The sequence below is a fragment of the Kwoniella dendrophila genome, chromosome 2, assembly GCF_036810415.1.
Source record: "Kwoniella dendrophila CBS 6074 chromosome 2, complete sequence".
NCBI lineage: Eukaryota > Fungi > Basidiomycota > Tremellomycetes > Tremellales > Cryptococcaceae > Kwoniella > Kwoniella dendrophila.
The window spans coordinates 2,057,994-2,074,254 of NC_089477.1; the positions used below are offsets into that span (position 1 = coordinate 2,057,994).

The window sequence follows — 16,261 nt, forward strand, 5'->3', positions numbered from 1 at the left end:
GCTAGTTAGTGTAAATCCTCTCACCTTTTCCTCAACTGTTATATAAAAACATATATAACCTTTCCCCCTGTTTGACCTATTTTAGCTCTTCCTTAAATTTTTAAACAAAAATATTAGAAACCAAATTAGAATAGGTCATTAGAAACATAAAAAACGAAAACCTACTCCGAGTCACGTTAATTACCTATCCAAAAGGAATTGTGTGACGTCCAAGTAACCAACCTTAGATTCTTTGTTGTTGTTTTGACGATAGAACTTGAAGAAAAGGATTGTTTATTTCCCTCATCTACAAATATCCTGTTGATTCTTAAATTTGCGCTATAGACACTAGTTCTGAAATCACCCATCCTCAAGGAAGACTATATATAGATTCCATAACCAGCTCCAGAACCTTTGTTCAATCCCAACATATTCTTTCACCCTCGCTTGACGATCCTTTCTTCTTTACGATTATCCTTCCAGTCAATATAGAACGTATAAGACCCTCAAACCTCAAATTTCGATAAATCCCTATCCCATCCTATCCCACTCATCCTCCCTACTAGCTCTTTTCAAACAGTCTTATCATACTCAAGATGTTCTCGAAACCATTTGTCATAATATCAATATTATCTTTATTGTCTTTCGCTCAAGCTGTCGGAACTTTCGTAGGATGTGTCTTAACCGCAACAGCAGCTTTAACTGGTACGAGTACAGGTCGAGTAGCGAACCAAAACGCTTGTAACGTGAGTATTACTGTATGATAAAAGTACAAAACTCTGCCATCACTATCGCTAACTTGGTGATTTATTGTGTAACTATCAATATAGACTCGATGCTTGGCCAATCAACAAACCCCATTTACGTATTCTTATTTCGCAAATAATGTTCCACCCCCTCTTTTAGGCGCTATCGGTGGTGATAACTGTTGGTGTGACGATCAAGGATCATATGTCGCTGCTTCAGCATATTTAGTAGGAAGTGGAACTACATCTTCCTCGTGTGTTGATGCGATACAAGCTACAGTAAGTGATGATACAATTAAATACGATTCGGTAAACTAGATATACTTCTAGTATCAGGCTAATCATCCCATGGTAACATAGGCTACTGATCTTAGAACCACATTCCAGTTTCAGGGATGCACCAACACTCTGACAGGAGTAGTATTTGACTTAGTTGGTGGAAGTATTATAGGTGGGGCATTAGTACAAGATCCTCAATCATGTTTTCAAAGATGCGCAGGCAATACAAATGCCTATTTCATCCCATTGGCACCACTTTTAACAGCAATTGCACCTACATATGGATGTGTCTGTGATCCAAGTGGACCAGGTTTATCAAATGTTTGTGGTATTGCACAATATTATAAATATTCACATAGTGCTTCAGCAAGTCAAAATGCTCAAGCAAGAAAAAGACAATTGGAAGCTAAAAAAAGACAAGATTCAAAGCGTCAATCTTTTTGTCCGAAAAGAATGACAGCTTGTACGATTCCTGGTGTAGAAAACTCTTGGGAATGTATAGATTCAAGTTCCGATCTTGGTAGGTCCTGTCCTCTCATGTATATACATCATCCAATTATCTACTGAAAATCTTACACTTATCAACTTGTTTTATTCATATTGTAGAATCCTGCGGTGGATGCACAAATGGTGAATATACCTCTCAAGTTTCCGTAAACGCAACTGCCACCGCCACAGGTCTTGAGTGAGTGTTACAGATGATCACGTTTCCCTATGTAGCTTGCTGATATGTGACTATGTAGCTGTACTTCTATGCCTGGGGTACTTATGGGTGGATCAACATGCACAAATGGTAAATGTGTTGCCTTTGCATGTAAGAAGAAATTCAAACTTGTAAACGGAAGTTGCGTTAGGGGATGATTGGCTAAAAGATTGAATAATTTGGGATTTTTCGGGAACGAACGACTCTGTGACTATTTCTACTTATGATTCACAAGCTTTATATTTTCTTTTTTTCTGTGTTTTGGACAATTTATACATGATTACTTCGATTAGAAAATCAATGAAACGCTCTTTTTTGGACTTTTTGTCGTATTGAATACGTTATATTTCAATTTCATCTTGAAACGTTGTACCTTATTTTTCCAAATCTTCATAGTCATGTTTACAATCATATGAATCTTCATGAAACGCGACACAAGGTCAAAAGGGCACACATTTTCCAATAGGAAAGATAAAAAAAAAACACACACGCAGAATGCAGATTGATGCTTAGCGATATCCTGATATCTGCGTTCGAAAACCATACGTAAGCATTGCACAAGAACCATTATCTGAATTGGTTTCAAAGTAATAATTCCAATTTGAAGTCTGACTAAGGGGTAAAATGATTCTCATACATACTTTGTATGCCGTAGATCAATACGATAAGGCACGATATGCTATATAGAATGTAATCTACCTATAAAGGACCACTAATTCAATTTTACCTTCTGCTTGAGTAGATTACTGGTCCTTTTATCAACATGAGGCGTTTATACAGATTTTCTTCAATGGCATCGCAGCAATATCGAAGAATCTGTATATATAGATCGTTCATTCTCAGCGATGGTATGTATTTCCCCCCATCAAGTCTCAATTCTACTGCTATACCAACTTAACCCACACTCATTTGGCTCTCCCAGCTTTACCCACATTCATTTGGTCTGTTCATACAACACTCGCGCGCTCATATTCCTTTTTCTTTCACCTCACATCATCCATACAACAACCTTTGCCGGACATATTGCACATCAATACTAATTTACGTACATAAATACATACAAAAATAAACCTACACAATGTTCCCTATTGCCCTTGCTTTCCTCCTTGCCCCATTACTTGTCAACGCCGCTACTTTTACCGGTTGCATGTCAAGTTCCGTTCCTCAGAAATTCAAATCAGGTCTTCGATTACCTAATGTTGACGGTACCGAATGTAATGTAAGTCAAGGTATTCACCATTTAGCTTCTTATTCAGTATTCGAGACTAATTTAGAAATTGTTTCAATATTTTAGGATCAATGTACTGCATCAGGATTCGATTACTCATTTTCGTATTATGAAGAAACCGATTCAATACTTTATTGTCACTGTGATTCTGAATCGATTTTAGATGAGAACAAAGATTTATTAAGACCAGCTTATCAAGGTGAAAGATGTTATGAAGGTGATTCAACAATATATCACCTATCAACTGAATTAACATTTTCGCATTGCGTACATTCACTAGAATCTTCATCATTATCATCTGAAAACCAACCTATAATTGGTTTATTAGTTGATACACCTGCACAATGTTTCGAACATTGTTCAACTACTTCCGGTGCATACCTTTTACCTCCACCATCAGGTATGAAAAATGCTCAATATGAATGTTTTTGTCAACAACCTGAAATTGAAGAAAAAGGTGTCAGTTCATTCTGTGATTCAGCTGCTTATAGAAGATTCGATTCACCAGTCAAATCAAATAGATTAGTCTTTCAATCAGCTGGAAATCAAATTCGATTACAAAAACCCTTGATTCAATAAGTGGTAACTGATTGATTACCTCTAAAAATCTTCAAATACCATCTCAAATATTACATATCCACTTATACATATATACACACACGGACACTATTATAAAGCATACATATATCAATGGACAATTATTTTATAGATACACACACCTTTCTTGTATATTTCTGGGTAACATGTTATAATGCATCATAAAAGTGCCACATTCCAACCTACAAAAATAATAAATGCTGTGTATGGTATCGCGTTATCGGCACTATGCGCGACATGATACGTCATCCCACCATACAGCTTACATTCCACAACAACGTCGGATATGCTGCTCGTGCTGATATTGATCATTGAAAACATATTAGTATTTCACCTCTACTTCTTCACTTACTAATATCAAGCAACATGTCGATATCATTCGCAGAACCAGATTTACAGCCTACCTACCAGGCTCTACTCAATGGTACAGCCGATTATGATTGGGCTATCTTCAATCAAACAGGAAACGAATTAAAGGTCCAAGCTACCGGAACTGGGTTGGATGATCTTGAAGAGGAATTCAATGATGGAAGGTGAGCATACGACAAGCAGCTACTATCATCATTCAGATTGACCAAAATTGTAGGATCCAATATGCCTTTGCTCGAGTCAAAGACACCAGTGTGAGTAAAGACACTGTGTAGAAATGAATTCTCAAGCTGATATAATCAAATTACAGAGTTCTTTACCTAAATTCGTTCTCATATCATGGTTAGGTGATGGTGTACCAGAAAACAGAAAGGGGCTATACAGTAAGCTGGTCTCTATTGACAATACCTTTAGCTGGTGCTAACCCGGCCCCTTGCAGATATACAGGGTCCTCAAGTACAAGATAAATTCCTTAGAGGTGCTCATCTGGTCATCCAAGCGCGTTCAGAAGTGAGTTAAGCTGTTCAGCTAGGAAGACGTGATATCACTAGCTGATAAGTCTTGGAAAGCTCGATGTTACTCCATCTTTCATCCATAAGCGTATTCAAGAATCATCTGGATCGAAATACTCATCTTCCGCTCCTGTACCAAAACCATCTGCAGTACCTCCAAAAGCAACCCCAAGCTATAAACCCAGTCAAGGATTCGGTGGTGCACAAGGCAAAGTGAGTGGTACTTGCTCTAGCCATAATGCGAAAGCACATGCTAATCGGACACTCTCAGCCTGCTGCTGTATCCACGCCGGCTTCAACTTTCAGTCGACCGACTCCAGCTCCTCCAGCCGCAGCTAAACCACCTCCTGCTCCAGCTAGAGAACCTTCTCCACCACCACCTCCCCCACCACCAGCAGCTGTAGCACCACCCCCTGCAATTCAAAGTCAAGCCAGACCGACTGCCACGGCAATCATGTCTGCCAATACACCTGCTCCTTCTGAGCCTTCCAAACCAGCGCAAGAAGATCGAATCGCACCTGTTGGTACAGCTTACGAACCCGTCAAGCTCAATGCTCCGGGTAAATTAGGTAATCGATGGAACCCTGCCGCTCAACAAGAATCGCAAGATGAACCAAGCTCAACTGGACCAAGTCTTAAAGATAGAATGGCTGCCTTTTCAGGTGGAAGTGCTGCTCCTACACCATCTGCACCTCAACCCAGTGGAAAGAAATTGACTTGGTCTGAAAGACAAGCCGAAGCTAAAAGACAAAGGGAAGAAGAGGACAAGGCTAGTGCAGCCGCTGGAGCAGGTGAGTATATTGATTTCATGTGCTAACAAACTGTATCACTGATTTCGAAATCTAGCTGTGGCTGGCGTCAAACCTGCAGCACCCTCTTGGAAAGCCCCATCAGCTCCTGCCGCTCCCACAGCCCCATCTGCAGCAGCACCACCCTCCCCTCCAGCAGCACCAGCTGCTCCCCCTCCTCCGCCAGCAGCGAGTCGACCTGTCCCAACAGCTCCAGGTGGTATCCCAGCCCCCGTCTCCAGATCAATCCCCCCTCGACCAGCATCGCCTGATTCTGACGAAGAAAAGGAGGATGAGGATGATGATTGGGGAGCCCCACCACCACCTGCTCCTGCCGCACCATTCAGGCCCGAACCTGTTGTTGAGGATGGTCCAATAGAGGAAGCTGCTCCTCCACCGCCCCCTCCCCCTCCTCCCCCTCCACCACCTGCTCCTTCTGCTGATCCAGTAAGCTGCTTTCTTATCATCCAGAAAAGTCTTCGTGCTGACATCGTCGTTAAAAATAGCAAATCGAAGAGCTCGAACGACTCAAACAAGATCTTACACTTGAAGAAGCTCCACCAGCTGGTCCACCACCAGTCCCACAAGACTCTCGACTTAAGACAACAGCTGCTCCACCAGCTCCCGCTGGTTTGAGAGCTAAAGTCTTGTTTGAGTACGAAGCAGCGGAAGAAGGAGAAATCTCTTTGAGAGAAGAGGAGATTATTACTCAAATCGAACAACTCGACGAAGGTATGTTGGCTTGGCAATCTGGCTGGGTGCACGTAACAGTCAAGCTGATAATGATGGACAGGATGGTGGTCTGGTACTAATTCTGCTGGACAAGCTGGTCTTTTCCCTGCAAACTATTGTGAACTTGTTGAAGAAGAAGAACAAGCTACCCCCTCCCCTCCGCCACCACCACCCGCACCTGCTGCACCTGCTGCACCCGCTACCCCAGCTCCACCAGCAGAAGCAGCTGCTCCTCCACCACCACCACCTCCTCCCCCTCCCCCACCACCCCCGCCTCCTCCTGCGCCAGCCGCTGCTCCCGCTCCTGAGCCGGAAGTAGAGGAAAACGTTATGGTTGCTGCTTACGAGTAAGTTCATAATTTTAGAAACCTTCCCAAGATGAAAAATCCAGGCTGACGTGCATCTATCCCTTTAGTTACGAAGCTGGTGAAGACAATGAAATTTCTTTCAGAGAAGGCGACAAGATCACTAATATTGACAAAGTCGATCCTGATTGGTGGCAAGGTCAATGTAATGGCAAAGAAGGGTTGTTCCCAGGTGAGTTTTACGGTCTCCATTCTTGCATATTCCCCTGTATGCGTGTTCTGTTACAACTGACTGATCTTACTTCTTATAGCTGCTTATGTGGTACATCCAAGTGAATGGCCTCCACAATAACCTGAAATGAAGATGTTAGAAAAGCGGATCCTCTTCGCAGCGGAACTAGGATAATTGTACATAGGAAATAAACAGATAGAACAGAAATTTTATGCAGTCAAAATATGTTGGATCATACTTTCCATCAACTAATATATTCAGTCGGCGCGTTGCTTTGTGAAACGTTATCTGCGCGTTGCTCATCGAAAGCGAGAACATGCTTGCACTAGGAGAGTCCGTTTTTGTTGCACACCCACTTCACATCGTAAATGTAAGTGTTGTAATGAGAACTCCTCCTTTCCGGAAAATTCATGATGCCTATTATCTCTGCTATTCAAATCTTATCTATATATCAAGTGAATAACAAGAATTATGCCATCGAACTGCATATCGTTCAGCCTGCAAATAGCAAAATTACGAACGGCTTAGCAGATAAGCGATCGCTCTTTTTTTTTTCTCCGCATAAAGAGGAACACGATGCAGGAAAGAACAAGGCTAAATACAAACAATAATGCAAATTGTGCATGCGACTTGTTAAAATTGGACTTTTGTTTACTGATGAAAAAGTCTTCTTCCTAAACTATGAAACTACTGCTACTATTATTACTACTAAGGATTACCCCTAATAATGGATTAGTTCTACCATGGACGTGACATCATCAACAGAATAACTATTTTAATGATGATGTGGTGTATGAGTAGAATGATGAGGTAATTGATGTTGAGAATTTGGTGAGAATAAATTTTGTGTATGAGAGTGAGAATGAGAATGGGAATGTGTGAAACCTCCTGCTGGTGATATAATATTTGATTGTTGTTGTTGTTGCTGTTGAATATGGGATGGAGGTTGATTCATATTGAAATTACCAAAAGAAGGTTGTCTACTTTGATTACCATTATTTGGATTACCACCACTACCATTCAAAGCACCTACTAAACCTGGTGGTGGTCCACCTCCGATATTAGGTAAAGAAGAAGATATGGAAGATGATGAAGAAGGTTGATGTTGTTGTCTTTCACCTATAGTTGGCATTTGACCCCAAGAGTTTGATCCACCTACACCTCCTAGTAATGATTCATTGACTAATGAACCTGAACCTGAAATCGAAGAACCAGAAGCGCCAGGAACACCTTGACCTGGAGCTGAGGAACCCCAAATTGAAGGTGAAGATGACCATCTACCTGAACCTGGAGCAGCAGCAGCAGAGGGTACATCCCATCCACCGTTAGACAAGTTTCTTCTTTGTTGAGGTTGAACAATCTCATCATCGCCACCTAAAGCAGCTGAACCGAAAACTTGTTCAGGTTGTGCAGGTGAATTACTTCTTAATGCACTTGAACCACCACCAATAGCGGTAGCCGATAAATGATTACTTAGTTGATTTATCGATTGTTGATGTGTTTGTTGGGGTTGATGTTGATCTAAGAAATTATTACTATTGACAGATGGTCTACCTATTGGTCCAGGTGCACCTATAGCTCCTATAGATCCACCAATCGGCCCAGGTGAAGGTCTATAATCATCTAAAGCTGATGATCCCGATAACAATGATCCACCTGGACCAGATAATGATCCTGATCCTATAGAGCCGATTTCTCCGGCTGATGCATGTCTCGATGAAGAAGATGGGATAGATGCTGAACCGATTGGTGCAGCAGTAGGTGAGAAAGCTTCATCAACAGAAGGAATTCTTGTAGGTGGTTTGACAGGTGGGAAACCCATTCCGATTGGTGCAGTTCTCATACCGTGATCAAATGGTGGACTAGGTTCAGGCGCAAATCCTCTTGGAGGTGGATTGGGTGAGATAGACGGACCATTGGTTTGAGGTGGTGAGAAAGCTGGTGATTGGGTGGAATAAGTCGGTTGTCCTCTGAATCCAGCTGAAAATGTTTGGGGTACAGGCATTCTTTGGAATGTATTTACACCAACAGGTGGAATAGGTTGAGGATAGTATGGCTGAGGGGTTTTTTGTGTTCTACCATTACCGACAGAAGATGAATTTGCTGAAACTGAAGGAGGTCGAGCAGCTTTGATAGGAGAAGGTTGAGTAACTGGTGGAGTAGTTTGAGGAGTATTACCATTTCTAGGTGATTTGACAGAATGTACACTAATTGGTAAGGAAGGTGTAGGTACTGAAGCGATAGCTGCAGCAGCAGCCGAAGCGGCAGCTCGTTTTTCAGCTGCAGCACGCTCAGCAGCAGCAGCTTTTTCGATTCTTGTCCGTTCACGTTGAGCTTGTTGAGCAGCAAGTATCTTAGCTTGTTCAGCTGCAGCTTCTTTTTCTTTCTTCTCAATTTCATCCTTTTTAGCTTTCTCAACACGTTCTTTTTCAAGTTTCGCAAGACGTTCCTTTTCAGCTTTTTCTTTCGCTTCTTTAGCAGCGATTTTATCACGTTCAGCTTTTTCAGCTTTTTCTTTTGCCAATCTTTCTTTTTCAGCTTTGTCTTTAGCCAATTTTTCTTCTCTATCTTTTCTTTCTTTCTCTTTAGCTTCTTTCTCTCTGGCTTCACGTTCTTTTCTTGCCTTTTCATCACGTTCTCTCTTCTTCTTTGCAGCTTCTTCTTCTCGTTCTTTTTCTTCTTGTTGACGTTTCTTTCTTTCGGTAGCTTGACGTGAAGCTTCTTCTTGTGCTGCTTTTTTAACTGCTTCACGTCTTGCCCTTTCTTCCTCTTGTTTTCGATGTCTTTCTCGTTCTTGTTCTTCAGCTCGAGCTTTAGCAGCTCGTTGTTCTTCAGCGAGTGCTGCTTCTCTTGCTGCTTTCTCTTCATCCGCCTTCTGTTTTTGAAGCCTAATCAATATCATAAGCATACGTATATTGGACAACCGTTATATCTGATACTTACTTCTTCTTATCCTTCTTTTTCTGAGACTCTTTAGCCTTCTTTTCTTCTCGAGCCCGCTTAGAATCCTCCTCTTCCTCAAGTTCACGAAGTAATTGTTCTTCTCGTTGCTTGGCTACTTTCTCTCGGTATGCTTGTAAAACTCTTTGTTCAAACATTCGAGCAGCAAAGATTTGGAACATTCGTTTACCTTCTTCCATACGTTCTGCATCGGTGAGAGGTTCACTGATCATGACCAAACATAATTAGCCTTTAACTATACTGGATGTAATGAGCTACTTACTCTTTACTTTCATCATCCTCGTCATCAGTTTCTTCTTGCATATCTCTTATATTTTGATCTTCTCTGACTGATCTTCTGATAGCAAGTTGTTCCATCATTTCCAAGAATTTTGAACCATCATTCTTAAGCATGTCATCGGCAATGGTGAGTATACCTCCTGGGACAAAGTCGGTAAGAAAGGAAGAACCGGTAAAAGCTCAGCGTAAGCCCTAGACAAAGAAAGTATACAGAATTCTGCAAGCTCACCTTTTATTGTAGCCAGACTAGTACCAAAACCCAAGAAATCATCTCCCCCTTCCGGACGCGGTGCATTCTGTTTTGTTGATAGGGGTGGTTGTCGATTATTCGTCTGCCTAGACACAGGTGGTGGTGGATGTTGATCATCTAATTCATCTCCAACTTCAGCATCTTCAGATCCCAATTCTTCATCGTCTAGTTCATCCTCATCTCCATATTCATCTTCATCATCATATTCTTCACTATCTTCTCCGTCTAGATCATCATGATCATGATCACCCATTGGATCAGGCGCTCGGTGGTCATACCGAGTTATCACACCGCTGGAGTCAACTTCGACACTACCAGGGAAAGGTCCAGCACCGTTTGGAGGTGGTTTGATACCATTAGCTGCTGCTCGTTGTTCAGCGGCATAAGATCTGAGTTCGTCGTAATATTGCTCATATAGTTGATCTAACTCCATCTCTATGTTGACCTTCTTGCGTCCACAAACAGCGCAACCACATGAATGACGATGCTGTTCTTTCATTTTCCTCAAAACAGCATCTTTCTCTATCCTCAACAGATCCTTACGCTCAGCTTCCGATAAACCTAACCAGAACAGACGGATATTCTCACGATCTTCCGCTGACGATTGAGTCCATATTTTGGCTGGAGGCGCAGGAGCAGCCGGGGCTTTACCTTTAGCTGAAGGCTTTGAGCTAGCTGGAGGGTGGGAGTGATTGTGCCCAGAATGGTTATTGTGAGCTGGTGCGGCACTTGCTGGAGCTTTTCCTGCAGCTCGAGCTGATCTCGCTGGAGGATTAGAGTTTGGTGCGGAATTGTTGTTCATGGGCTGTTTACCAGCGGCACGAGACGAAGGAGGGGGATGTGCTGGTGCAGGGGTGACAGGAGGTGGAGGTGGATTGAGCGCAGGTTGCTGTTGTTGATGCTGTTGCTGTTGCTGTGCCTGTTGTTGGTGTTGGTGATGTATTTGAGCTTGTATAGGTACAGTCTGACGCGGCGGCGGTTGCTGTTGAGGTCGCATCGTTGTTGGAGGAGGAACGGGAGCCATAGGAGGTTCAACCATTCTTGAAGCAGCATTCTTCTTCTTCTTTTTCTTGTTCTTCTTCTTTGGTGCATCACCATTTAGAGGAGCTTGATATTCAGGTTCATCAATATCGTATTCTTCATCATCATCATATTCGTCGTCTTTTGCATCTGGATGTCGATGAAAACCAAATTCTTCACCTATACTTGTTGGTTGTTGATGAATTTGTCTTGTACCACCACCCATATTAATTCCATTTATACTAGGTACTAAATTACCTATTCCACCTGCACCTGCACCTGAACCCAAACCCATTCCTTGACTTGCAGCAGCTACAATCTGTTGAGCCATTTGATACATAGTCCTTTGACTGGTCGTATTTCCTGGTGTATTTTGACTGATTGTTCCAGTAAAAGGTACAGCATCTCTGATAAATTGCCTTAGATGTGGTGGTAAATTTGACCAATAAGCATCATCTGCACCGAAATCAGGATCTGCCATTCTTTTATATAACTCGTTTGCTGCTGAAATTAAATCTTCGTGAGTTATATTGAAAGGTGCTGATAATCCTGCTAATGCTCCACCGTTCTGTAGAGATAAATTGTAATCAATCGAATATGATCCAGCAAAATGTGAATGTTGTGAATGTGAATGCTGATGTGAATGTGAGTTTTGTTGATGAGGATGAGGAAGATGGTGCTGATTACTATTTAATGGAACTTCAACTTCGTCGTAATATCCGTTATCGTCGTATTGAACGTCAACGGGATATGAACCTGGTGCTGAAAAATTGAATAAATTAGGATCTAATGGATCAGGTGCTGAAGAAGGTGGTAAAGGTGGTGCGATTGAAGGTGGTAAATGATGTTGCTGCTGATGATGTTGATATTGAGAATGATGATTCGATATAGGTATTTCGCCGCTAATAGTTCGTACCTCTTGTGAAAGGTTTGATTGAGCTGATTTAGCAGCTTTCTTTGCCCGTTTCTTCGCTGCCGACTTTGAAAGGCCGGTGGGAGGTACACTTTGAGGATTGGATGACATAGGGAGTGGGACTAAAATAGAACAAAAGTTCACGATTTTAGCACAGATCCAACAAAGGGAAAACGTAAATAATATTCATATTCCAAAGATTCTTCCTTTCCTTTGACCATAAGAGCTCGCGAATATATGGTATCACACGGCATTCTTGTATCTGTACTTTGATTATCTAAAGTGTTGACATTGACTTACCTCAGGAGCAGCCCGGAGTCTTCCAATCAACCTCGTTCTATCTCGAGGTCTTTATTGCGCTTTGGCTGTCGGATATAAAGTTGGTTTTCTTCTGCAAAGAAACCTTGGTCGAAAGGTGATTTTAGCGACCAAGATGTGCAAGAGAGGGTGAGATTGGTATGAGAAGGGTTTATCGGTATATGCAAGGTGACTTGTAAAGATTCTTATAGACGTCAATGCAAAAGTAGTATAGGTCATTAATACATTGAGCAAGAGACGACCTAAGATAGCAATAGTAGCAATAGTATCAATAGTATCAAATAGAACATATATATCAAAGTAGCGTGGCACTTACTACCATAGCGATAAAACACCGACTATTACCGTATAGCTTCTACTTGTGGCACCTAACAAATTAAACTATTTGTAACATACCTCCACTATTCATGTTCACCCCTTGTCTACCCGTAATACCAAAAACACCATCCTACTGTTCTTCCTTCAATCAAGGAAGGAGCAGCGAAGAATCAAACCAATTCTGAAATGAGAATCACAAGACAGAGGCTGCAATCGGTAGCGGCTGCTATCAAACCAAGAATCAGTGATGCCTCACCAACACCTTACTCTTGGATAAGCAATGCTACTCCCGGCTCGTCCACAGGTGAGCTTTCTTTATATCTTGTTTTTACAGCAAAATGACTGAATTGTTGTCAGGTAAATTGGCAGGTAAGGCTATAGCTATCAAAGATAATATATCGTATACCGTTGCGCCAACGTCGTGCTCATCGTCTATCTTGAGAGGTGAGCTAGTCGGTTAGTGGTTAAAGACCAATCAAGCTCGCTTACATCAATTATAGACTATAATCCACCTTACAATGCTACTTGTGTACAATCTCTCATATCGGAAGGAGCGCATATAGTGGGACAGACGAAGATGGATGAATTTGGGATGGGGTAAGCTCGAGCTTGCTGACATATTCTTCACAATACAGAGCTGATCTAGTTATCGGATGTATAGCTCTACAACCTCACATCTACCGTCTTACTATTCACCTGTGCATAATCCTGCTTCACCTCAGCCGAACGAGCCTCCAAGATCAGCAGGAGGAAGTTCAGGTGGATCTGCAGCTGCTGTGGCTGAAGGGAGCAGCTGGGCGTGAGCTTCTCCCTTTCCAAAGAGAGAGTTTTCAGCTGACGCACTTGTTCTATTTGATAGAGCGCTAGGCACAGACACCGGCGGTTCAGTGAGATTACCAGCAAGTTTTTGTGGTGTAGTAGGTCTGAAACCGTCATATGGCCTCATATCCAGGTGAGCTTCCTTCGTAACAACGAACCAACGTATGCTGTCAAGCTAACAATCCTGTGACAAATGACGCAGGCGCGGCGTCGTAGCATATGCCGATTCGCTAGATTGTGTGGGTGTTTTAGGTAGAGATATCGATACTGTAGAGCAAGTCTTTGGTGAGCTGATACACAGGTAAGAATCGAGACCTGGAGAGCTGACAGTTATTCAGAGGTCGTATCGCAGCCTGACGAAAGGGATATGACCTGTGCTTCATTGTCGTCTCGAAATAAAGCTTTGGAGATACTTAAATCGTATATACCTGAGACAGGTATAGAAGGTATACGTATAGGATTACCGAAAGAAATTACACAAACCGCTTCTTCATCATTGTTGGACTACCTCAAAAACCAGGGTGCTATCATTCAAGAAGTGTCATTACCATCTATAGAGAAAGCTCTACCTGCATACTACGTTCTAGCTTCAGCCGAAGCATCTTCAAATTTAGGTAGATTTGGTGGAAATTGGTTTGGATCGTCTATTACAGATACGGTGGATAAGAATGGTGAAGAAAGACGAAAAAGGATAAGAACTCAAGGATTTGGTAAAGAAGTCAAAAAAAGAATATTAGCTGGTACTTGGGCTTTATCTGCCGAGTGAGTTACGCAAAGAGCTAATATCGTGACCAACTCATCGATTTTACAGCTAACATCCGCTGGTATAACATTAGTGAATTTGATAATACATACTTGAAAGCATTATATCTACGACAACTCTTGAGACAAAATTATCAATCTCTTTTCCGTATACCTCATCCCCATTCATCTCACCAACAAATCCATAAAGATGGTAAGAAAGGCGTAATAGACCTGATTTTACATCCTACTGCAATTGGTACAGCGCCACTGCTAAATTCGGGCGAGAAAGGAACTAAAGGTTCAGATGAATATTCTCAAGATTTGTTAACTGTTCCTGCAAGTTTAGCTGGACTACCGTCAATGTCAGTTCCTGCTGGTAAAGGTCAAGATGGATGGCCTTTAGGAGTCAGTTTGACCGGTCAATGGGGTATGGAAAAGTTGATCTTCAGATTAGGTAGGGTTATTGAAGAGTGGAATAAAGGACAATAATGTTTGATTGGTTTATGCATGTACAGTACCAGTACTCATATCGCCAAAGCTATATAATTGATCGATTTTTCTTTTGCTATACCTTGGAGCAATAAGATGAAGGGCTAGACATGATAATACTTGATATGTATAAATGCATGTTGAATTATAATTAACGAGTATAAACGACTGGAGCCGTATTTTCACAGCAATCTTCTACTTTCTATTTTTTCACCTAATCTAGTTCTAATTTCGTCTAGTATCTGTTTACAAGCGATTTTTGACAACTCTAGTGCATCGGAGAACTGAGACGTGATCGATATATCAACTATCGATCGATACCTTGATTACGTTACGGTTACGATTCTATTTGTGACTTACAGTTTCTTTATTGAATTTACCTTCACTTTCAACCCAAACCAATTCCATTTCTTGATCTTCTTGTTCTTGTTGTTGATTATCTACTTCCATCTTAACATCTTCTTGTTGCTGTTGTTGTTGATGTTGTTGATTTAGAGAAATATTTTTACCAAAAGACCAAGCGAAACCGAATCTAGCTTTTGATTTTGATTCTTCTTCATTAGTAGGATCAATTATCAATTGTGTATTTTTTTCTCCATTATTTACAATTATATTTGAAATTGAAATAGCAATAGGTATATTTAAAATTGCTATTGAACCTGAATCTAAAGTCGATAAAGTTGTTGCATTTATTGATGCTGCTCTAGATGAATATGTATATGATGTACTTGGTGAAAAAATCTCATTCTCCCTTCCACTGTTTACATCTGATTGTGACTGAAGTTGAGATTGTGATTGTGGCCATACATTTTTTTCTACATTTTCAACATCATCAGGATTCGTATCTATATATATCGATGGTATTGATTCATTCCCATAACCATGAGAATTTGATGTGTTGCCATTGAAAGAAGTATTGGAAGAAGATAAAGATTGTACGATGATTTGAATTAATGATCTAGGATGTGAATTTAATGATAATGATGAAGGGAAAATTGATTCTAATGTCGTTATTAATGCTCTTGATGGTGTAGCTATAATTACGATCAAAATTTACGATTGATTAGTCCATTTATTATCAGATGCTAAGGTAATTGATATAAATAATCTTTGTGTACTTACCGCCTACACCCTGTAAAGGTCTATGCGATATTTCGAGGGTAGCCTTAGTAGGTAACTCTTTATTCAATCTAACTTCTAATGGACCTGAACAACTTGCTAAAGCAGCTGTAGAACCTATTGAATTTGGATTACAGCGTAATTGAAACGTTATATATGTCAGTCGCTCTGTTCGATCCATATTACTGTAGCCTTTTGATGATTTAATTTACTTACCGAATCCAAATCTACCTGAACCATCAGCTCTATCTAATTCACCAATTTCAATTTGTAAAGGTCTCATTTCATGAGGTTTTCTTCCATCATATCGCCTACTTGGTCCTGCGTTTGACATATTGGTTTTCAGCTATGAGTTGAATTAGCGCGACTAGGTGTGGAATTCTGAATTATCCTTGACGTTTTGTCACCTTCCTGAGTTGGTTATATGGATATATGTATATACACTAGTTTTGCATAGATCGATCATTCACTTGTCAGGCTATCAACCAGAAATCAGAAATTAGAAATCTCCAAGATGATATCGGGCTGATACTACTGATATGAAATACTTTATTTACGTAC

At 41.1% G+C, this 16,261-nt stretch overlaps 6 protein-coding genes across 6 annotated transcripts; 4 read left to right on the forward strand and 2 right to left on the reverse strand.

The window, feature by feature from the left end:
* Window positions 1-575: 575 nt before the first annotated feature.
* L201_002164 (uncharacterized protein) lies at window positions 576-1,865 on the forward strand (the record flags this gene model as incomplete). Its single annotated transcript, XM_066217942.1, has 5 exons — window positions 576-725; window positions 810-1,004; window positions 1,086-1,524; window positions 1,611-1,689; window positions 1,748-1,865. The coding sequence occupies 5 exons, from the start codon at window positions 576-578 to the stop codon at window positions 1,863-1,865; spliced, it is 981 nt and encodes a 326-aa protein (XP_066074039.1).
* Window positions 1,866-2,785: 920 nt separating this feature from the next.
* On the forward strand, window positions 2,786-3,514 carry L201_002165 (uncharacterized protein; the record flags this gene model as incomplete). Its single annotated transcript, XM_066217943.1, has 2 exons — window positions 2,786-2,926; window positions 3,002-3,514. 2 exons carry the CDS (start codon window positions 2,786-2,788, stop codon window positions 3,512-3,514), a joined length of 654 nt encoding a protein of 217 aa, XP_066074040.1.
* A 384-nt stretch (window positions 3,515-3,898) lies between these two features.
* L201_002166 (uncharacterized protein) lies at window positions 3,899-6,590 on the forward strand (the record flags this gene model as incomplete). The annotated part of the gene is made up of 11 exons (XM_066217944.1): window positions 3,899-4,065; window positions 4,119-4,155; window positions 4,212-4,284; window positions 4,341-4,411; window positions 4,471-4,626; window positions 4,685-5,204; window positions 5,260-5,648; window positions 5,708-5,933; window positions 5,995-6,280; window positions 6,349-6,470; window positions 6,550-6,590. 11 exons carry the CDS (start codon window positions 3,899-3,901, stop codon window positions 6,588-6,590), a joined length of 2,088 nt encoding a protein of 695 aa, XP_066074041.1.
* Window positions 6,591-7,245: 655 nt separating this feature from the next.
* Window positions 7,246-12,004, reverse strand: L201_002167 (uncharacterized protein; the record flags this gene model as incomplete). Its single annotated transcript, XM_066217945.1, has 4 exons — window positions 7,246-9,358; window positions 9,414-9,635; window positions 9,694-9,850; window positions 9,940-12,004. The coding sequence occupies 4 exons, from the start codon at window positions 12,002-12,004 to the stop codon at window positions 7,246-7,248; spliced, it is 4,557 nt and encodes a 1,518-aa protein (XP_066074042.1).
* A 711-nt stretch (window positions 12,005-12,715) lies between these two features.
* On the forward strand, window positions 12,716-14,581 carry L201_002168 (aspartyl/glutamyl-tRNA(Asn/Gln) amidotransferase, A subunit; the record flags this gene model as incomplete). Its single annotated transcript, XM_066217946.1, has 8 exons — window positions 12,716-12,833; window positions 12,887-12,973; window positions 13,030-13,126; window positions 13,191-13,328; window positions 13,389-13,481; window positions 13,551-13,633; window positions 13,687-14,110; window positions 14,185-14,581. 8 exons carry the CDS (start codon window positions 12,716-12,718, stop codon window positions 14,579-14,581), a joined length of 1,437 nt encoding a protein of 478 aa, XP_066074043.1.
* Window positions 14,582-14,763: 182 nt separating this feature from the next.
* L201_002169 (uncharacterized protein) lies at window positions 14,764-16,034 on the reverse strand (the record flags this gene model as incomplete). The annotated part of the gene is made up of 4 exons (XM_066217947.1): window positions 14,764-14,865; window positions 14,942-15,615; window positions 15,704-15,817; window positions 15,917-16,034. The coding sequence occupies 4 exons, from the start codon at window positions 16,032-16,034 to the stop codon at window positions 14,764-14,766; spliced, it is 1,008 nt and encodes a 335-aa protein (XP_066074044.1).
* Between the last annotated feature and the right edge of the window lie 227 nt (window positions 16,035-16,261).